We start from the raw sequence: 22979 nt of genomic DNA, 5'->3' as shown, positions 1-22979 counted from the left end.
AGCTGTCGTCGTCATTTCGTCTTCGTTCAATCGAGATTATGCCGCCATTGTCATGGCATCGTCGTTATACAGCAATCGTGATGCCGTCTGGTTGTTTCATAGTCTCCATCCGTTTCTAGTTATACTGTCCTCGTCATTCCATGCATAGTCGTCACGCCGTCATACATGGTCACACCGCCTTCATCGTTATATCGACATCATTTCTTCTTCGTCATTCTGTTATGACCGACCCTGGCAAGCGAGTGTCGCAGCAAAGTGGGCCGATCCCGGAGATAGTGTGTCACACATAGTCGAAACAATGGAAACCTGAGAATGACCACTTTGGATTCTAAATAAAGGTATCTTCAGCAATACTGTATAATACACGCTGTATTATACAGCGTGTCGCAGGATTGCTTGAGTACCAATTGCATTACCGTTGACGGTCATTGTGAAGTGAGTTTGGCCGGACTTCTTCTTCTTTATTTGCGTCTTTGCTAGAAGCGAACTCGAAAGTTCATTTGCAACAGTAATGTGAACTTAACAAAGTCATGTTAGCTGCAAATTCATACATTCAACTTTGTCCGCTGTTAGATGTTCTAGCGGATCCAGTTTACACAACTACAATATCTGTTCCGGTGCAAAGTTGCGAATTCATAAATTTCGTGAGCAAATCTATTTTTTAACTCGCCAATTTTCGTAAAAAATAATTAGCTCAGAGTTCTGCTTCCTACAGTCACTAGAATTTAGCGTTCTAATGCAACAAACGACACTCAGGTTGGTCTAGGGGTCGTCTCATAAAAGGAATTTCTGTGTTTTACGTATATTTGAATAGGCGGCATCAGTGTTTAGCGAGCTTAGCAGCAGCATCCGCCATCCTGCTTCTATAGGAGATCTTCATAAAACCCATTCTGATTGAGTGCTGGTTTTCTTTCTTCGTGTCCAATGAGGACATCCCTTTGCTTCTGTCCACAAAGAACAATTACAATGCTGTGTTTACGTACGTACGAAAGAAATTTGCACGCCAATTTTGTGTATATCGTCTATCTAGTTTGCTGCTGCACTCTTCACGCAAGCATCATATGACGTGCAGATTTTTGTGCCCATTGTTATGATTTGGGGTTCAATCCCATCGCTCGTGATACGCTGTCAAGATTGGAGTCGGGCATGAATTAGAAGGTAGCTGGCCCATGCCGTTGTCCAACTTATCTACGCTGAGCACGTTGATGAAGGGAAGGACTGCTTCTCATCGAGAACGAGGAATATGGGTTTACTTACAGTATTTATATCGGTCTAACATGACTGCTTGAGAAAGTACATGTCTAACATGACTGCTTGTTAGAGAGTGTGCTGAGCAGCCGCACAACAGCGGTTTATAAACACTCGGTCCTCCCACGATACCTGGGTGACGGAAACGGCCGTCCAAGCACCGTACGCGAGTTGACCAGGCACCGTTGGGGAGACGACCCGGCACCGTAGGGGCATTTATTCCCCGAGCTGCAGCGCGCCTGCCGACTGCCCATTGTCTGGCTTCTTGGTCGGCGCGTGGGAAGGGGTCTCAGTAGACGTTCCCGCGGGCTCAGTAACAATAGTTGGTCCGCCGAGCCCGTTTAGTCACAATGGCGACTTCGTCAAACTCGGCTCCAGCGACGGAGAGTCAAGGACGCACGTATTGCTGTTCACACACAGTCGACTTAGTCACGCCCTGGCTAGAGGTTTGCGGCGACGCTCCAGTAAAGTTGCCGCCACTGTCGCAACTGGCCGGCAAAACTTGCACTGCAGCTGGCCGTTCTTAACAGCGCCTCCATGGCCCGGAAACTCTCGACTGTCCAGCGCTGTCAACCGCTGGACAGGAAGAGAACGGCTGGTGGCCAGGGTGTGATGCCTTGGCTCGCAGCGACCACCTGTGTAATGATGTCACCGCCCCAAAACATCCAACAAGGACAGGCAACTGCAAAACGAGCTCCACAACACGGCTCTGCACCGAGATGACGTACCTTGGCTCTCACTTTACACCCGCTGGGCTTCAAAGAAAACATAAGTGCAGAAACAAAAAATGCTGCATTTCGCTATGCCAATTTTTGAAGCAATTTCGTGCTGACAAATTCAGCAATCATGGAGGGAATCTTGCTAAATGAGAGGGGATCTTCTTGGCTTAACAAAATTAACACTAGTAACCCTAAAATTTTGGCGGGACCCTCAAACGCAGAATTCAAATTAGCCTGCTGAAACCATCCGCATTGCTATGCAACTTTCGCTTTTTATATCTAACGGAGAAGTTGTACTCTTGGAGAGTGAGGCTCCATCGGAGCAAGCGGCCATTCTTGTGTGACATTTGATTGAGCCACGTCAGAAGACAGTGGTCGGTCTTGAAGATGAACTTCGCTCCGTACAAGTAACACGACAACTTCTGGGCGGCCCAAACTAAACAAGCGCATTCCTTCTCTGAAGCGCTGTAGGCTTCCTCTCTTACATTTAGTTTATGGCTGGCATAGAGGATAGGATGTTCCTCGTTATCGTCGCCGACCTGACTAAGTACCACGCCCATACCTCTGTCGCTTGCGTCGCATTGAACTATGAATTCGTTTGTGTAGTATGGCGCGCAAAGTACAGGACGAGAAACTAATAGCATTTTCAAATTTTGGAAAGCGATCTCTTTGTCCTTAAAGGGACACTAAAGGTTACTATTAAGTCAACGTGGACTGTTGAAATACCATCCCAGAAACCTCGAAACGCTTGTTTCGTGCCAAGGAGAGACTTATTTTAAGAGAAAATGCGTTCTGAAGCGTCCGCGTACCTCTAGCGCAGTTCAAATCGCCCGCCCTCTGATCGAGGAGAACTGACATCATGGTCTCATAGTGACGTTGCGCCATCGGTGAGTAGAACGGCGTCCGCAGACGGCGCTACGGCTTTTCTGCGCAAAACGCGAACGCGCGGCCAGAAACAGAGCCAAGACAGAGCCGACAGCAGAGCGAAAGCGGGAGTATGGTGGCTAGCGGAAGGAGAAACGAATTACGTCCCACGTTACGTCCCACGGCACACGGAGAGTCCGTTTTCGTTAAACTATAGGCTGCAGCGAGCTCGCAGCGTGGTCGGCGTGGTCTATGAGAAGCGACGAGCCTTTTCGCACTCGCAACAGGGCATAAAAATGTGCGAATCGACGCAAAACTCGGCCTAGAAACGTGCTTCGCCACAGCCAGGGCTCAATACGACCCAAGCTGGCACGACCCAGATGTCGTTTCCCGCACCGCCACCAGGCGCCGCTACTATACCTCACACTCCAGCGCAAGACGCCCATAAGCTGGTACTTCATTCTATGACGCTAACTTCGACGCTCGTCGCAATGGACCCTGACACCGACAGATTGGCTCGCGATGGTGGGCTCAACTTCAGCGATTTGAGCACCGACGAGCGCGACCTGCTTCTGAGGGCTCGCACTGCCGGCGTCGTTGCGTACTACGACGGCGGCCTCGACACCGGCTCTCCGGAGCGGGAAAGCAACGAGGGCTTCCCACGACATCACATGGACGTGGCATTCTCGCTGCTTGTTCCAAATGAAAGTTTCGCGAGCAGAACCCTCACAGCACGACGCGATAACGAAACTACTGAAACTCCAAAGCGTGCGCGGCGCAGAGTCGAGCGAAAACGAAACCTTTCGAACACCCATATTACTGAAGGGTAACGTCAAAATGTTATTTTTTCCTAGAATCGAATAGACGTAGACAAGTAGCATTTTTTCCGGCTTATAATCGAATGAAATGATATTTTTAATACGAGTAGTTGAGTATTAGTAACACAAATTATGAGGAGACCTTTCGTCATCGGGCTAGTACCGGAATGTCGCTGGGGGGTCTCAAATCGTGTCATGCATTTACCTCAATTTCTCGGTTACTAAAGCTCTGTTCGCGATTATATTGACGCCTTAGACGTTCTAGAACATTGCTCTACCACTTTAACTTGAGTTTCTGGTAACCTTTAGTGTCCCTTTAACCCAGTGTACGCTACTCAGTGCTCCCTTTCGGAGGGCGTCCGTTAATGAACTTGCCATTTGGGAGTAATTCAGAATGTACCGTTGATAGTACCCCACAAGTCCCAAAAATGAACGAACGTCTGTTTTCGTGCGCGGCTGAGAAAATTCTCCAATCGTGGCTATTTTCAGCTCGGCCGGCCGTCTCGTGCCCTGGCCGACAACATGGCCCAGATAGGTAACCTGTGAACAACCAAATCTACACTTTTCCGCTTTCATCGTTAAGCCGGCTTCCCTCAACCGTGAAAACACCTGTTTGAGGTGCGATACGTGTTGTTCCCAGCTATCCGAAAAAAATGCTACATCATCAAGATATGGCAAGGCGAACTCCTGCAAGTCTTTTAGGACAATATCCATTAACTTTGAGAAGCTAAACGGGGCATTCTTCAGCTTGAAGCTAAGTGCGAGAGGGCGAAAAGTGCCTACAGGCGAGATGAATGCGGCATAGCGGCTGGCACTTTCTGAAAGGGAAACTTGCCAGTACCACCGCACGAGATCTATAGTGGAAATGTATTTAGCAGCGCTAACTCTTTCAATTCGTTCCTCAATGTTGGGTATCGGGTACAGCTGATCCCTAGTGATGGCATTTAACTTCCTGTAGTCAACACACGGACGAGGGTCCTTGTTAGGGGTTTCTACCAGTATTAGTGGTGACGTGTAGTGACTCTCAGCGGGCTCAACAACTCCCAACTCTAGCATGCGCTGCATATCTGCCTCCATAATCTCTCTCTGTCTTGGAGACACCCTGTAAGGCTTTGATCTTACGGCTTCGGTTGATGTCAGCTCTATTTCATGCGTTATTGGTTCGGTTCTACCCGGCCGATCGCTGAATCTGTTGAGATATTCCCCTAACACCTCTTTTAGCTCATCTAGCTGCTTGGGTCTTAGAGCGTGTGAGCTTACCGAATGTTTTACTACTTCTTCTAGGCCGATTTCAGAGTTGGGGGTCGCCCTATACTCCTTAAACTTTGTACTAGTTCCATCCTGCTCTTTGATGGTATAGTTAATGACTCCGCTCCGCTCTATATACGGCTTCATCAAATTGCAGTGATATATCCTCACCTCCTTCCTGCGACCGGGCATTTTCAGAGCATAGTTAGTATCTGAAAGTTTGTGCAACACTTTAACGGGCTTGTCCCAGTGAACTTCAAGCTTGTTCTTTCTTGAAGGTTTGAGGATCATTACCTGATCTCCGGCGTTAAACGTACGAAGCCTCGCATTCTTGTCGTAATAGAATTTGGCATTCTTTTGTGCCTCTCCCATGTTATTTTCGACTAGTTCTTTGGTTGCGCTTAGCCGTTCCAGCAAATTTAGCACGCATTCAACCACTGTTGGACTCTCTCCTCTTTCTTTCCACATCTCTCTTAACATTCTCAGTGGAGAACGGAGTGTCCTCCCATACACTAGTTCTGCTGGCGAGAACTCTGTAGCCTCATGTGGAACCGTTCGCAAAGCAAACAATGTTGCCGGCAGACAGTTCTCCCAGTCCTCCTTGTGCTCGTAACAGAGCGCACACAAAACTCACTTAAGCACTGAATGCCACCTCTCTACACTGTTTGACTGAGGGTGATAGACGGAACTGTGTGTTAACTTTACCCCGCACTTTTGCAAGAATGTGGAAGTCAGTGCGCTGGTGAATACTGGCCCTTGATCCGCCTGAATTTCGGCTGGAAACCCAACTCGTGCAAACACTGTCAAAAGCGCGTCTACTACTTCGGTGGAGTGGAGCTCTTTCAGAGGGATTGCTTCTGGAAACTTTGTAGCCGGACACAGCATGGTAAACAAGTACCTGTAACCCGATTTTGTTTTTGGTAGAGGCCCTACCGTGTCTATCACAAGTTGTCTGAAAGGTTCCGTTATTAAGGGCACTACCTTTAGTGGAGCCTTCCATGTCTCTCCTGGTTTACCTGAGCGCTGGCAGGCGTCGCATGATCTTACGAAGTTTTCTACGTCTTTGAAACAGCCAGGCCAGTAGTATTCCATAAGCAATCTTTTCTTTGATTTGTTTATGCCTAGGTGGCCGGACCACCCATTTCCCTGTACTTAGTAGGTACGACTACCTGATCTAAAATCCTACCCTTTCGATCTCTGTAGGGCCGATACAATCCTCCTCTCTTATGTATCGTCAAGTTGCGCCTAGCAATGCCTTCTTTAGCTGTGTGGTAATTTAGCCAAGCTGTCATCATTCTTTTGCTCCGCTGCCAGTGACTCTCTGTCCACACGTAAGAGCTGATCAAAGTTCTTTGAGGCCGGTGATAATAACAACCCTGTCTCGCCTGCGAGTGCATCAGCAGGCTCTTCCTGCAGGGGTGAACTTTGACACCGTAGCGATACGCTCTCATAGAGCTGGTCAGCTGGCAGGCTTTCCTCAATTGTTTTTTCATCACTCGAGCCTAGCTCAGATTCGGTTATTGCAGTTATCTCCTTTGCTACTTCCGCTGGAGCAGCTTGTGCATTTTTGGCCGAACGCGACGCGATTTTACGAGCTTGGCCTCCTGTCAATGCCTGTACTACGCCCTCTCCCAGTCTAAGCCCTTTTTCATGCAGTAACTGATTTGAACGATTCGAAAAGATGTAAGGGTACTGCAGTGACAAAAATTTGGAAACTGCAGCCTCAGTCTCTAGCTCCCTGAATGGTCCACTGATTTTGACTTTGGCCATGGGCAGACACATGCTGTGTTCTTCTACAACCTGTTTGATCCATGCTACTTCTCCGGTGAAGTCATCTACCGTCACGTAAGACGGATGGACAATGTCCATCGTGGCGGCACTGTCTTTTAGCACTCGGCATGGTTTGCCATTAACTTGCAGGTCGTGAAGATATGGGCTTAAAAGTTCCATAGTCTCGTCTTTTTTCTCTATATAGGAAAAAACTACACTGGGCTTCCCACAGTTCACAGCTATATGTCCCAGTTTGTGGCATTTATAACAGCGAATTGGTTTAAAAGATTCGAATTTTCTGTTCTTTTTGTGTGGTTTCTCCATTAAGTTTGTCCTCACTCTTTTCTGCTGGCTTTTCCTCCACTTCTACAGGCTCCGATCGTCTAGTCTGCGATCCCTTTTTGAACGGAAATGGTTTCCGTGGTCCATTTCGACCGTCCCAATTACTGTCCTCGGCGTTCAACTTTCTACGCGTTGCGTACTCTTCAGCTAATTCAGCCGCCCTTTCCACAGTGTTTATATTTCCTCTGTCTTGCACCCACAGTTTCACAGCTTGGGGGATGCTTTTGTAAAACTGCTCTAGACACATGCATTCAATGATCATGTCTCTGATGTCGTACGCTTCCGCGCTTTCCAGCCACTCGACTAGGTTGGCCTTTAAGCCGTATGCAAACTCTGGATACCCCTCGCTATCTTTCTTGCCTGTGCTCCTAAACCTTTGCCGAAAAGTTTCGGCTGAAAGGCGGTATTTCTTCAGGAGACTAGCCTTAACTTTTGCATAATCATATGCATTCTGTGCACTCAGTCTGGTGATTACTTTTGCCGCCTTGCACGGCAACATAGACAGCAACCGCTGTGGCCATGTACTCGGGCCGAAGTTCATCTTCTCGCAAGTCATTCAAAATTGCTTAGGAACAAGCCTATGTCGGTACCGACCTCAAATGGCTTTAATAGCCCGTCCATGCGGTATGATTCTGCCTCACTTGATCATCCCAGAGCCCCTTCACTTCCTTGAGACAACTCCAAACGTTTGCTTTCAAGTTAAAGTTGCATTTTTCTTAACTCGCGATCTTTATCGCATTCCTCTCTCTCTCTGTCCCATTCTTCTCTCTCTCTTTCCCGTTTCTCTCTTTTCTTTAGAAGTTCCAATCCCATTTCAATTTCTTCCTCACTGGCCTGTTCGGAAATTAGCTCCAATAATTCCGCTTTTAACATTTCTTTGCGTACATCTAGGCCCAGTTCCTCACCAACAATCAGCAATTCGTCTCTCAGCAGTCTCCTTAACTCCATGACTGCTGCGTTACTGCCTTGATCCTGCTCACTAAATCTAGCTAGGAAAACACAACCTAGCTAACACTCAACAATCTAGCTTCCCTACTGTTCTAAACAGAACAACCACAAAATGAAGCCTAGAGAGTCAAAGCAAGAACCAAGCACTCACCGCAGACACAGCACCACGTCACAAAGTCCATCTCACCGCTGTCAGCCAGTTGTTATGATTGGGGGTTCAATCCCATCGCTCGTGATACGTTGTCAAGATTGGAGTCGGGCATGAATTAGGAGGTAACTGGCCCATGCCGTTGTCCAACTTATCCACGCTGAGGACGTTGATGAAGGGAAGGACTGCTTCTCATCAAGAATGAGGAATATGGGTTTATTTACAGTATTTATATCAGTCTAACATGACTGCTTGAGAAAGTACATCAGTCTAACATGACTGCTTGAGAGAGGGTGTCCTGAGCAGCCGCAGAACAGCGGTTTATAAACACTCTGTCCTCCCTCAATACCCAGGTTACGGAAACGGCCGTCCAAGCACCGTAGGCGAGTTGACTAGGCACCGTAGGGGAGACGAAGCACCCTAGGGGAGAAGACGAGGCGCCGTAGGCGAGTTGACGAGGCACCGTAGGGGAGAGGACCCGGCACCGTAGGATCATTTATTCCCCGAGCTGCAGCGCGCCCGCCGGCTGCCCATTGTCTGGCGTCTTGGTTGGAGCGTGGGAAGGGGTCTCAGTAGACGTGCCCGCGGACTCAGTAACAATAGTTGGTCCGCTGAGCCAGTTTAGTCACAATGGCGACTTCGTCAAACTTGGCTCCAGCGACGGAGAGTCGAGGACGCACGTATTGTTGTTCACACACAGTCGACTTAGTGGCTAGAGGTTTGCAGCGATGCTCCAGGAAAGTTGCTGCCACTGTCGCATCTGGCCGGTAAAACTTGCACTGCAGCTGGCCGTTCTTAACACCATATGCTGAGAATTCTTGAGCTGGACTGAAAGGCGTGCAGCGGCAAGTAGAATAATTAACCTTGCAGAAGAATTACTTTGGATGAGCTTCACCTATGGGACCACTTGCTCTGGGATGATTTGCTGTGGGACAACGGTAATGGGGCTGCCGCCGGCGATGGCATGACCCGCCGGACAAAAGTGAAGAACTCTCATGGGTAGCGTCGCCGAGCGGGTCTACGACCTTTTGCAGGCCTTTGGCAGTCACCATAGTCTGACTGTATGACGTGCGCAGGAAAGAAGCTAGTGATTTATGTAAATGTTTTGTAGGAACAGAAGTCCTCACTTATCTGATGACCACAAGGATGTTTTCCTGGATTATGATCAGGGTTGGGCAAAGATACTTTGAAATTGTATCATTATATGATATAGGATATTATGGCAACTAGTATGTGACATACAAATGCAAGGTACTACCGTAATTGTAGTATCCGATACAATACTTTCCATTTGTATCTTAAGATACTTCGATTGATTTGCAAATTTCTTATTATAAACCTATATAATGCAACAGCAAACGCTTATGCACAAGGATGTTGGCTTCGAAATTTCTTAACTACGGCCAGCCTCGATTTATTTGAATGAAATGTCTCTTAGCATCTAAAAACTTTTACGCAATAGCGCTAAGGGCCCTGTGTCGCAGAAAATTCGGTGCAGGTGTCAGTGGAGTTGTCCGTGAGCGAAAACTTCCGCATATATTTAGGCATATGTCTATACCCCGCCTATATGACATGCGGTATATGCGGTTATATTGCCACACCATTCTATAACTAAAGTTGCTCATACCTTGTTTTACATTCTTGACAAAGTTATTCCTCCAAATTTTGAGAATGAGAGCCCACAAACAAATGTCAGGAATCAAAAGACCGGCAGTGTATGCCTTTCATGTTATATCTTCTCAGACTTAAATATTAAAAGTGTGAAACAATAACATAAACCTGAAAATTATGTGATTTTCTTTTGGCATGGCTTTGCACAACCTCTGGGTTCAGCCTATGCAAGAGGCTGCGTTTATACCAGAAATCTCGCCTTCGTGCATAGTGTTCGCCAACAGCGTTTCCGGGCAAACATTACGGTTACATAAGCTGCAGTTGCAAGGAAGTGTGAGAAGCCGTTGGGGATCTTTCAATGCGATACTCTTACAATACTTTTCAGTACTCTTACAGGCAAAGCTTAAACGCCCTCCAAGTTTTTGTCTTACTTGATCAAAGTATATTTTCATTCCGAAAGAATTTATTGCGGTTGCTTTAAGCTTAACATGAAAGCTCTTCATACGCTGCAGTGTGAGTGATTTTTGCTTGTTGCTTCTGCTCTGCTTGCCGACCAGCTAGCGGGTTGCCATCTAACTACAAGAACATCAATAAGAAGCCTCTTCACGATGCCTTAAATACCGCTACGGAGTTTTACCTTGTCCGTAAATGTATAACTGTTTACGCAATATCGGATCACCAGACAGGTGTACAGCAGCAACACTGGTAGTGACATTTTTTTGTGATGCATCGTGTATACAGCTGCAATGACCTTTCATATTCTACTTTTTTCATCCTGACCTGATCGCCTGCCCTTGCTGGAAGGCTCTGGCGTAAAAAGAATGTTGTTTATAGTTTCACACGGTGATATTGCAACAGCAATATTTTGTATCTTAAGATACATGATACATTCTTTCTTAGATACCCAAAGAGTATCTAAGATAGCATACAAGTTGCATGTATCTTCAATACCGCCCAGCAGTGACTGCGATTTGGTGCCAGGCTTCCATTGTAGCCCCTCTTCTGCTGACTGAAGAGGGAAGTGCAGTATTCTAACTATAACCTGCGGAATTGGACGCCATTTCTGTCCTCGCAGAACCTAGCTGATATGACGGACCCGGAGTACTTGAAAGTGCTGGCCGACCGCATTCGCGACAATGGTGTGCTGCCTTCGTACTCCGAATACTACCTTCACCATGACAAAGCGCCACCGGAGCAGCACTACACGATTAAAAGTCTCAGCGGAGGTGCCGTGCCCATTATAATCTGGGCACCCAACGGAGACGTCGTCGCGCTCGTAACCTCCCTGAACTCCATGTGAGTGCAGATAGATAGACAGATAGATGGATGGATCGATAGATAGATTTCACACGCACCACTGCTCCGTTATTGATCAAATTACGTAGCAATATTGCATTTTATGGTCCGGGATGTTTAATATAGAACTTGGCACTGTTACTTAGTTGGTTTGCCAAGGAAAAAGTATGAATTTGTCTTTGTCTAGGCCTCTTACATCGCCCCCACAGCTATTTATGGATGCCAATCCCAAAGACCATGCTTTGTCGTACTGCAGACGCTGGAAACGACATAGCCGCCATGTTTTAAACACCACTCAGTGCGAAAGGCGCAGACGAAAGCAAATCCGTTCTTCCAAAATAGGCATAGCGATGTAGCAAACTTGCGAACACAACAGCACGCCAACAGTGATCGTGTATACAACTCTTAAGCCGACACACTGTTCTGACGGAAGTCCAGATAAAATTCTATCTCTGCAAAATGTTAGCCCAAGTAAGCAGTAAGCGCAATGTTTTCTTTTACGGCAAAATCTGTTTTTGTCAAGGACTCCTGCAGGCTTATGTTGCTGATGCAACGGAAATTATGCCATTGCCTGACACTGCGCTACCTGGCCTGCCAGCTATTATAATTAACGGGTAACCATTTCTAGTCAGTTTGCCCTCTTCAGCATTGAAGTGAACGGGGGTGTAGACTTTTGCTACGGTTTGTTTGACCTCGGCAATAAAGTTCAAGCATTATCTCAGCGTTAATTTTTTCAGTTAGTTGATTCTCTATATCAAGCCTAGCCTATGGTAACACATGAGTAGCTCGCGGTGTCACTGCAACATAACGATGCGGCCATCTGACCCGGCCACGGCGAAACACGCCGCGCGGTGACGGATGGCGCCAGCGTTCCGTTGCAGAGAAATCGCCATCTTTTGAGCCTTGTTACCGCAGATGACACGCACAGTTCCCATTACCTTGCATTGGCTTGCTTCAAGCAGCAGTGCTTTGACGTGTCAAATAGGTTTTCTAAACATTTCATGAATATTTAACGAGTCTTAAATTTTTCTGGTGGCTTAACTTCATTTTATGCTTCAGTGACGTGCGAAAAAACTGCATGCCTGTCAGAAACGATGGCTACATCGAAAGCTTCTACGATAACCTACTTTTGTTCTAAAATCAAATAGTCCCAATTTTTTATAATGATCTTAAAGGAAAAAAGACGCACGTCTCTGTATCTGGGCTCTTGTGATCGCACTTGTTGCGAGCAGGACAAAGCCAGAACACATGTGGCTACAGTGATTCTTTCTGTGTGCAGGCTCGGGTCGCAGATCATATCCGAGAAGTATGGCATCATCTACAACAACGTGATGAATGACTTCGACCTGTCGCAGCAACCCAATGTGTGGGGCTTCCCAGGGTCACTTTCGTCAAACATTCTGGCACCTAGCCGCAGACCTGTCACTTCTCTGGCGCCCGCGTTCGTCTTCCACAAGGGGGCGCTAGTGGCCATCGCAGCTGGAGTCGGCGGCGGCTTTGCCATCACCGGCGTAGCGCAGGTCTGGCGATTTATTTTACAGCGAAGCTGTTTATGCGGACCCTGTGTCGTCGTTGTCTGACTTCGCTAAAAAGGGGCCACATCACCTAGCGAGAGAGGAAAAGAAGTGCTCAATCACTGTGAGAATCCTATATTGTACGTGAATCTTATATGGTTGTCATACGGTGCATTTTCGGTGATCGAGCCAACTCAGCATCGAATTTATCGACAATTGATTCCACCCTGCAGTGAAAGAAACATGCTATGCTGGCCGTTTGCGGCCAATGAGCAGTGCCCACCGATTGAAACATGATACTAGGAGCGCATGGTCGCCGGCACTTCATGCACCAGCAAGAAGTGCCGGCAGCCACGTGAATCATCAAACCAATCCAATCAATCGTCAAAACGATTGCAGCGCCCACATCTCCAGTGGTGGGCCTTTCATCCAACATATGGAGCTTTGGATTGGTGGTTCCGCATATTCCATCCCAGCTACAACTGGGAAGATCACGAGTAGTGCGTACTCCTGAGGAAGAAGCTGCCTACCGCGAGCGTTAGTGCAAAAACGGGGCGGAGCAACTTATACGCGAAAAAGAAAAAGCACGGCAAAACAGACAGAAACATCATGCGCGCAATTAAAAAAAAATGGCAACACTGGCAGAGCCGCAAGAAAAGCACTCCTAAAGCATGCTCACCATGCGAAGCCCGAAAAAACGAAAATGAGGTGAAAGAATGGTGAAACAAAAGATTTACAATGTAGACTGTTTGCGAAGTTTGACTTGCATGGTGCAGCACTCAGTGTAACCAACACAGCTTCGCTGTTTGACCATCTTCACAAACTGGAAGCGGCGGTGATTTATTTTTATTCAATATTTTATTCAGTGATTTCAGTAGGCGAGAGAAGGCGGGGCCCGTGATATACGTGTCACGCAATCCTCGAGGTCCGGCATGGGAGAATGCAGGGAAGAAATTTTGCTTGCGGAGGCTAGATGGGGCGAGTGGACATAGAGTCTTGCTATGCAGTGGAGCTCGCCTACTGAAATCATGGGTTCGCAGCACTGAAATATTTCTATTTCTGCTATTAATGAGCCAATTTAAAAAATTTTTGCAGCAGAATGCTTCTTAGAGGATACGTAACAACTTCCATAGTTTAACCAAAATTTGATATGAGGCCAGGTGAGCGGCCCTTTAAAGTCCTCAATCATTTGTTGCAACTCGTCCCCAGTGTTGCTGAACAGGACAATTTCACCTGCAAATTGAAGGTTGCAGAGATATTTGCCGTTGATCTTTACTCCTAAGCCTTCCCAGTTTAATTGCTTGAATACTTCTTCCAAGCACTTAGTGAATAGCATTGGAGAGATTGTGTCTCCTTGTCTGACCCCTTTATAGGTATCTTCCTACTATTCTTGTATAGAATTAAGGTAGCCATAGAATCTCTGTAGATATTTTCCAAGGTGTTTATGTAAGCGGCCTGTACTTGATTACATAATGCCTCTATGACTGCTGGCATCTTTACTGAATCAAATGTCTTTTCGTAATCTATGAAAGCCATGTAGAGAGATTGATTGTACTCTGCAGATTTCTCGGTAGCCTGATTAATGACATGGATGTGATCCATTGTAGGGTATCTCTTCCTGAAGCCAGCCTGTTCCCTTGGTTGACTGAAGTCAGGTGTTGCCCTTATTATATTGGAAATTATCTTTGTGCATATTTTATATAATACTGTGAGTAAGCTAATGGGCCTATAATTTTTCAATTCTTTAACATGTCCCATATTGTGGATTAGTATAATGTTGGCATTCTTCCAGTTCCCTGGGACCCTTGAAGTCGATAGACAGTTCGTATAATGGGCCACTAGTTTTTCAAGCATTATGCCTCCTCCATCTTTTATTAAATCAGCTGTTATTCCATCTTCTTCTGCCGCTTTTCCCCATTTCATGTCTTGTAAGGCCCTTCTAACTTCATCGCTAGTTACAAAAGGAGCCTCTGTAACCTGTTCATTGCTGCTTCGAATGGAGGTATGGTGAGCATGCAAGGTGAGCATGCTTTAGGAGTGCTTTTCTTGTGGCTCTGCCAGTGTTCCCAGTTTTTTTTTATTGCGTGCATGATGTTTCTGTCTGTTTTGCCGTGCTTTTTCTTTTTCGCGTATAAGTTGCTCCGCCCCTTTTTTGCACTAACGCTTGCGGTAGGCAGCTTCTTCCTCAGGAGTATGCACACTCGTGGTCTTCCCAGTTGTAACTGGGTCGGAATGCGCGGAACCACCAATCCAAAGCTCCGTATATTGGATAGGCCCACCACTGGAGATGCGGGCCTTGCAATCATTTTGACGATTAGTTGGATTGGTTTGATGATTCACGTGGCTGCCGGCACTTTTAGTACCAAGTTTCAATCGGTGGGCACTGCTCATTGGCCACAAACGGCCTACACAGCATTTGTTTCTTTCATGGCAGGGTGCAATCAATCGTCAATAAATTCGCTGCCAAGTTGGCTCGATCACCGAAAATGCACCGTGTGACAACCATATAAGATTCACGTATAATATAGCATTCTCATAGGGGAAACATTCTCAGAGCAGTTGAGCATTTCTTTTCCTCTCCTGCTAGGTCACGTGGCCCCTTTTTAGCGAAGTCCGACAACAACATGCGATTACGAAACAGCTATAGTCTTATGCTAACCTAAACAAACAATATTTTTGCATTAGAAAGTGGTAATGACATTTACTTCCAAGAAAATGGTGTAAAGCATGCTTAACGTTTGCAAAACATGCATGGTGCGTAATGTTTGAGATAAACCACTTGCCATTGAGAAAATTTGATTTTTCTGGTTAGAGATTTTTAGGTATTCCACGCTAAGTGACTAGAACTGCGAGTGAAATTTGTAATTTCAATGCACTGCCACTTTGCTGGCGAAAAATTTTATGAACTAGTTCTGCGATCGTGCTTCATGCAAAAGCTGTGTAGACTCTTATTTACTCGCCCGGCGTGATACTTTATGACTGAGTCACGAGATCTAGTCCTTGCCCACAAGGGCGTTGGTTATATGAAAATTTGTTTATTAAAAAAACGAAATTCTGGGATTTTACGTGCCAAGACCACTATATGATTATGAGGCACGCCATAATGGAGGACTCTGAATTCATTTTGATCACCTATTGTTTTTTTAATGTGCACCTAAATTGAAGTATACGCGAGTGTTTTTGCATTTCGCCTCCATCGAAATGTGGCCGCCGTGGCCGGGGTCGAATCGGCGACCTTGAGCATAATAGCGCGAGGCCATAGCCACTAGGCTCCCAGATCTGGTGGTGATAAAGATACATTAAATATACAGCGTTTCTAGTCTTCCTAATACTGTTTTTTAGGTAACTAAACCTATAAAAACTACAGGCAGTCATTGGAGAGCGCGATGCAGTCAGTGTGGTAAGCAGACGACAAATGCGGGTCCCCTGACTGACGTCAGCCTAGTGCAATTCGCTGTGCCGCCATCGGTTGCGCATGACGCTAATTGACCCTTTTCTTGGCGATCCCGTGGGTGCTGCTATGTTTGATCACATGGTGACACGTCCATTGCTTGCCTCAACTGCCTTCACGTTTACAATGGGTTTGTATGATGCTGGTGCGGCTTAGCAAACCTCTGTTTTGGGAGATATCGCAGACATCGCAGGGTGGACGACACGAAGCTTTGGCCACAGTTTCAGAGAACATGCAAAAGCGCTTTGGAAGCTGAATAAGCTATGTCGAAACAGCACAAGTAGCGTACATGGTGCGTGTTTTAAAAGCGGACTAAATATGTATTCCAAGCGATCCAAACTTTCCGCTCACAAAGTGAATCAGGATTAGCGTGTTTTTCTCTTTGTTCTTTATTTGGCAAATATTTTTAAGTGGCGGCTTGTTACATTTCTGACTCAGTAAGTTTCCTTGGTGTGGTCCACTATCTGATTATTTCTGCCTAATTGCTCGCGGGTGTGCTCAGTTCTGATAGATCTGTTCTTGCTGCGTGCAAGGCTTGAAACGTAGCCATTTTGTACATTGTAATACCTTGTAGCAAAAATGTTTTATCGCTAGTAACTCACTTACTCTTGTGGACCATCACGAAACATTCAGCTTCAACCATTCGTGCGCTATCAGTGTAATCCATCATTTATTCTACGCATATGATGCACATGCATAAACTCGAGTGTGTGCCCATTGGCTTGTTGGCAATAGAGTGGGCATAAGATTCCGTGCCAGTTGGGGTACATGTGTGTATAGTCGGATACAACTTTAGAAAAAAGGGGAGGCCCCGCCCAGATAACCGAAGTGCGACAGCCGATTGCCTCCGCGACTAAAATAGTCCCGCTCGAAAAATCGGGCTCCTGAAACGCGCAAGTCTCGGTATAAATAAAGACTTTCGTATTTTGATGACTGGTTTAGTAGAGCTCACATGTGCTACAGCACATGCCGGATAGCGACAGAAAAATAACCCCGTGCCTTCTAGAACGCTGCCCGTCGTCTGCTCCTTAGCTTCATTGAAAGTGACAAAAGTAGAAAGAGCAGCTCTGCATGGCTTCTGCGCTTGTTCGCATGTACATGGCGTATCTACTGCTCGTTTTCCAAGTTTAAAATGAATCAGTTGCTATTGAAAAAGTACTTATGCCATTTATCGCTGAAGCACACAGCTGACGCGACTTGGCCCAGTTCGAAGCGCGGGCGGCCATCTTGTTCGTCGGCGGGGTCGCCAGCCGTCTGGCTCATGACGTCAGTCCAGAGTGCGCGCACATTGGTGGATGCTCGTGTGCATCCGTGTCGGAGGAGTAAACGCCCCCTTTTTTCTAAAGTTGTATCCGACTGTAGATACTGTGCACAAAACATACTCTGACAGGAAGTGGCGCTACTCCCTTTGTTATTGTTTAACAAGTGGTACTCACTCTTGCCGACATTATGGAGCTGAAGCACTTTCTTTGAAGGTTAGTGATACAACGCTGGCGGATGAGCAAATTTCTGTATCCTCGAAGAAAGCCATACATCTCGAAGAGCCAGTAACATGTTACGGACAGTTGTAGCAATGGGCCGGGAATTTGGCTACACAGATTTATTACATTCCTTAATATGCCAGTCACTATTTTTGCAGCCAACTACTGCACACGTCTTCAATCCACATTATTCAACCTGGCATGATAAAGCGTAGTGCGTTAGCAAAAACTCAGTTGCATTTCCGACAGCTGATCTCACAGAAACAAGGTGGAAGTGGTAATGGTTTCATATTCGTGCCCCGTTGCTAAGGCAACTGCGGCACGCTGTCGAAGGCGCCATCTCGTTTCTCTAGAACAAACTGCCCTGCGAAAAGGGTCAATACGATTAGAAAGCCTGCGGTTTTGCCAAGATTGCTTCATGGGTGCATATACTGTACTACTCATTAAGTATAAAATATTTCGTCAGTGAAATTTCGTTGCACTTGGCTGTAACAGTTTTGCTGTAAAAGGTGGTATTGATGTCAATGAAGATAACCAAGTAAATTCTGCTGCCTCGATAGCAGTTTTAAAGAAACGTCAATGTGCGCAGGTGCTACTACGGAATCTGATGTTCAGCAGGTCACCGAAGGACGCAATTGATTGGTACCGCATCCACCATCAGCTAATGCCCAACACACTGTTCATAGAGGACAGAATGGACATCGTGAGTACGGCCAACTTACACTGCTGGCATGTGGTGGCAATCTTATGGGGTGGGAGTGGTGCATGTATGGCAAACATTTTCGTACTTTTAACCTGTAGTGCCCACCCTGGGTATTATATATGCTATGCTGTTTTGTTACCTAATTAATGCACACACTATAGTAACATTTTTGATACATTGGAGACCTACCTTAGGCAACCAATTGTTATTACTATACTAATTAACACTGATCATTCCATTTTTTTTCTTACTTGTACAAATGTATGCTCTCCATGGGCAGAAATAAAGGTGAACAAGTTGTAATTTTTCTTGATTTAGAAACGCGTTGGTGCCAGTTTGTCCCATATAAGGCCAATACACTTACTTTTAAGGGTACCCTAACCAACTCCGAGCTCAAAAATTTATGTACTGCCAACTGTGTACCAGTCTACAATGAGCATACAGCCACAAGAATTTTTCGATATGATGCAGTAATAGAAATGTTATAGGAGCCTGATGAACCTGGCCACCGTGGCTTCTCGCTACCCTCGCCACAGGAACACACACTCCTCCTTGCCACGTATTCGCACAAACTTTGAGCAGTGTAGCGAAAGCTACGTACGATCCCACATGAACAAAACGCAGAAGAAAGGCTCATCTACTGTCCACCCTAATTGCCCTCCGCAGGACTCAATGGAAGCTTCATAAAAGACAGCAAGATAGAGATGGTTGGTTGAGACAACGAAAGCTACGCTGGCCCCACTAGCGCACGGCTGACACCTACATGACTCGGCAGTGTGTGGAGAAATAAGAATGCTCAGAGCCGATAGCTGGCATGCGATGTTGGAATGCTAAGCCCACTAAGTAAAAACGTAGAAAGTGACTATTAGACCACCCTGCCCCCCTCCATCTTTTAGAACAATCAGCCAGCTCTCGTTACATTGGCGCCATCATCCCTTGTCGGCTAGAAAAGGAGCTTATTGCTACATGCATACTGCGTTGTTGCTTTTGGACGATGCGTGTGGGCACCCCGACAACAAAGATGAACTGCTCTGATGAATGACAATAATAAAAAAGCAGTACCTCATGGTCTAGTTTTGCGTTGTTGCTTTTGGACGATGCATGTGGGTGCCCAGATGAACTGCTTCTGGGTCTCTAACTGTCAGCTGAACTGGCCAGCGCTGCAGTTGTTTTTGTAAATATACATTGTAAATAGCCTTAAGTGTTTTGCCCCTCGTTCGCATAACAATACACAGCAGCTTCGTCATCTGCTGACGAATTGACAGCTTTTACCTTGGTGACGTCATGCGAAGGAGCCGTAGCTGAAAACTGTGTACCTTGTTTGGCGTGAAATATCTGACAGGAGAGTTTGACAGTGATGGCTATGCACTTTTCGTGTCGTTTTACTTGCCACAAAATGTCGCCAAAACTTTATCGATGAGAAATTTACAGAGCTGGAAAACCGGAGTGGTGCCACCGCTCATACGATGTCAGGATCAGCCGATTCAGAGAGCGGCACTGAGAATTTTGTACACAACAAATCGATATATTGGCACACTTAAAATGATGATAGGCTCCTAGACGAATAACCTGTTGATATTATTACTTTTCTTTACTGTCCATTTGAGGTGCAGGAACTTTATTGAGTGCCGTGCCGCTTCAGACATACTAGATCACAGATACCACAATGTGCCACTGCACTGTAAATGGTCTATGGTGGTGCAGGGCCAGCAGGCGTACCTGCGCTTCCGGTCTCATGATGTGCAGTCGCTACCGCATTGGGCCGGCACCGTGGTGGCCGTAACACAAAAGGGTGGGCGCATCTACGCCACGTACGATTTCCACGACAACTCGCTGTCTGACACCATCGTCGGCGAGTGGTGCGTCTGCCCTTCCTGGACGAAGTTAAAGGATTAATGGAACATTTGATAATGGATAGCGGACATGCTACACGCGCAGACAACTTTTTGTGGCAATGACAGGAAGGCTAGCGGGGCGGAGCTTTTAAACTTTGTTACAGTGGCAAGTAGTTTGGTATGAGTTTGACAGTGCTATTCACCCAGAGATTTTTTGAGTGGCGCCATTTTGCATGTGATGTCAATGGAGGGACTCTGCTGCCGCACTGCGCCAAGGCCGTAGCTTTGGCCGCGCGCATTTGCTACGTGAAGGCAACTTAATAAATGGAAAATGAGACATCCACCCAATCGTAGCAATTGCTACAAAGGAAACTCATACGGGTTCCTCGAAAGAAAGGCCTCGCAGTTGATAAAAATTCATCCTGGTCAGGGACTCAAACCTGGGACCTCCGCCTTTTCGGGGCAGCCGCTTTACCATCTGAGCTAACCAGGCGGCTAGCAGATGGCAGAGCGACTGCCCTGGAAAGGCGGCGGTCCCGGGTTCGAGTCCCAAACCAGGATGAATTTTTCCTCTCTCTGACGTCACGGGAGCGCTGTTTGTAGCGCCGCCATCGGTAGCGCACGAGGCCAATAGGTATGTGCCCAGAATACAGCACTTTCGGTTTCTTGGAGCCGATACTGAATCAGCATAGTGTCCACGTGCAATGGTGTCGCATTTGCCCAAACGTGCAAGAGAATAGCAGAATAGGTAAAGCTCAGTGGTGTATTTTGTGTTATTTTTTGTTGTAAGTTAGATGTTTGTTTTCTCTTTCCCAGATTAAAGCAGATAGTACTGAGTGGGTTTTCAAGAGCGCTCTTGCCTGAGCTTTGTCTTGGCAAGAGGCCACCTATTTTGTGCACAAACGTCCAGAATGTAATGCAGACATGAGAAGCAGAGATGGCGGTGTAACCTTACGACGACGAGTTGAGCCAGAGCACTCAGAATCGTTATTTTTGTGATGGTCAGTCTGCGACTCAGCTTCTGGCTCACAGGAGGCATGGGAGCAGCAATGTAATCAATTAAATAGTGGCACATTTTCTCAGGACAATAACAGTAAAAATTAAATTTTTTTTTTACTAAACATGCGAGAACAAAAGGCTTTTTTTCTACAGAACTATGGGAAAAATACGCAAAGCTATTTTTACCATAGATAAGGAAGAAGTCGCAAGAGTTCGTGCCAATAAATGTTTCCAGCGCTTAAATGCAAGATGTTTGAATTGTATACAGGGGTGTGTGAATATTTGAAAACTTGGAGTATTATTGAATATTATATTTTTGATATTCATATTCAATTCTAAAACTAGGTATTAGAAAATCTTAGAATATTCAATTACATATGAATATCAGAAACAAACCCAATATATTGCTGGCTATGTGGGGGCAAGCATGGTTCTTGGTGTTTATTTTTATCTAATCTAAGAAAGTGTGCCTGATTTAGTGCTGAATTCTGTGATAATTACATGCTGCTGGCAAAATTTTACCTACAAAACATGCTTCGCCACTGGACGTCTAAGCTTTGCAGGAAAGCCAGCCTCGCAGTAGCAAGGGGCACGGGTTTGCAAGCTGCGAGGGTGCACTCTTTTGAAGGTTCCACCCCCAATAGCTTGACGGCAAATGCGCTGAATGACGTTTGGTACAGGGCCAAATGCTTCCGAGTTTACAGGAAATTGATGCAGTATAATAAGGCACAGGTTGGTGACAACAGACAACTAGAAGAAATCACTCAATTTTCCAAAGCTAACATGAGCCAAATACACAATCTTTTAGTATAACAGCTTACTAGTTTATTTTTTTTACCAATGGCAATGTAATTGCAATGTTCCAACATGATAAAATAAACCAACTAGTTAATAAATGCATGTGCACATAATTATTCAATATTCGATGCTAAGCTTCGTATTCGATTCGTATTAGAAAATTTTGATATTTGCACACCCCTAATGGTACAAGATTTTTACGGCTAAAAAGCATGTCTTTTAGCAAGCACCAACTAGGCCAATAAGCAGTTCTGTTGCAACATATTTTTATAGCGAAGCTGTTAAGGGCTAGTTTCCCCAGAATCATGTCCGTGTGCGTGGACACAAAATCCCGAAGATAGTGCGATGCCGGGCGACCTGTGGCAGTGGTGCAGTTCGCCATTAAGGGGCCCACATACACAGCTTCGCTGGTCATCCTTCTTCACAGAGTGGAAGGGCACCGAGTTTTTTTATTCGCTGATATTCTTGCTGTTTTATAACTATCATCGATAGACCATAGAAGCTGTTCGTTGGCTCTTTTAGGGAAGGGATTACACTGCTTGCACACTTGCTGCAGTTGAGCTTTTAGGAGCAGTTTTTGCTGGCATCTGGGCTTTACGTAGTCAATGAAACATGGCGACTTAACCACAGCGAACGTGAGATCATGTCTGGGCACCGAAACTGTCGCATAAGCAAATTACATTCTGTCGCCGGTTTGCGGTTCCAAAATTAAGATGCGAAAGTTGTTCAACTGACATCTACACTAAACACAATGACTTGACCTAAGCATCTTCAGAATCTCACTCCTGGAGTTCATAAATTCAACTTTCAGGAAAATTGAGTTAATCGAAGCGAGGAATCTTTAGCCATTTCTTGTAGGATGAGACTGAAAGCCAAATTCCCTTTAGATGTAGTGGATTTTACATTGAAAACTAAGATTAGGGGCCATATTTTGCAAGAAAGCTTTTACATTTTTCATTCTATTTACCCTTCGTTATGGGTTCCCATGAAGCCATGCCTCTGTCATCACCATCATCGGCCATTCGCTGGAACAGCTGATAAGATACGAGCAGAATCGAAGAAAAAGAATCCTCACATAATACAGCCCAAGGATGGCATGCTAGCTTGATGCCAATAGCGCACCTATTAAACGCTGCGCTTGGCCAGACTTCTACAGAGAAGTGTCATCGGCTGTCACAGCCAGGGA

General features: G+C 45.9%; 1 protein-coding gene across 1 annotated transcript; it reads left to right on the top strand.

Annotated features, from left to right (window-relative positions):
* Positions 1 to 10803: 10803 nt before the first annotated feature.
* Positions 10804 to 20057, top strand: LOC142590817 (glutathione hydrolase light chain 1-like). The gene is made up of 4 exons (XM_075703221.1): positions 10804 to 11012; positions 12292 to 12532; positions 18048 to 18242; positions 19866 to 20057. The coding sequence occupies exons 1-4, from the start codon at positions 10804 to 10806 to the stop codon at positions 20055 to 20057; spliced, it is 837 nt and encodes a 278-aa protein (XP_075559336.1).
* The last annotated feature ends 2922 nt before the right edge of the window (positions 20058 to 22979 follow it).

This window comes from Dermacentor variabilis, chromosome 8 (assembly GCF_050947875.1).
Source record: "Dermacentor variabilis isolate Ectoservices chromosome 8, ASM5094787v1, whole genome shotgun sequence".
NCBI lineage: Eukaryota > Metazoa > Arthropoda > Arachnida > Ixodida > Ixodidae > Dermacentor > Dermacentor variabilis.
Note: the sequence above shows the minus strand (reverse complement) of the source record. Positions and strands in the feature narration are given on the sequence as shown.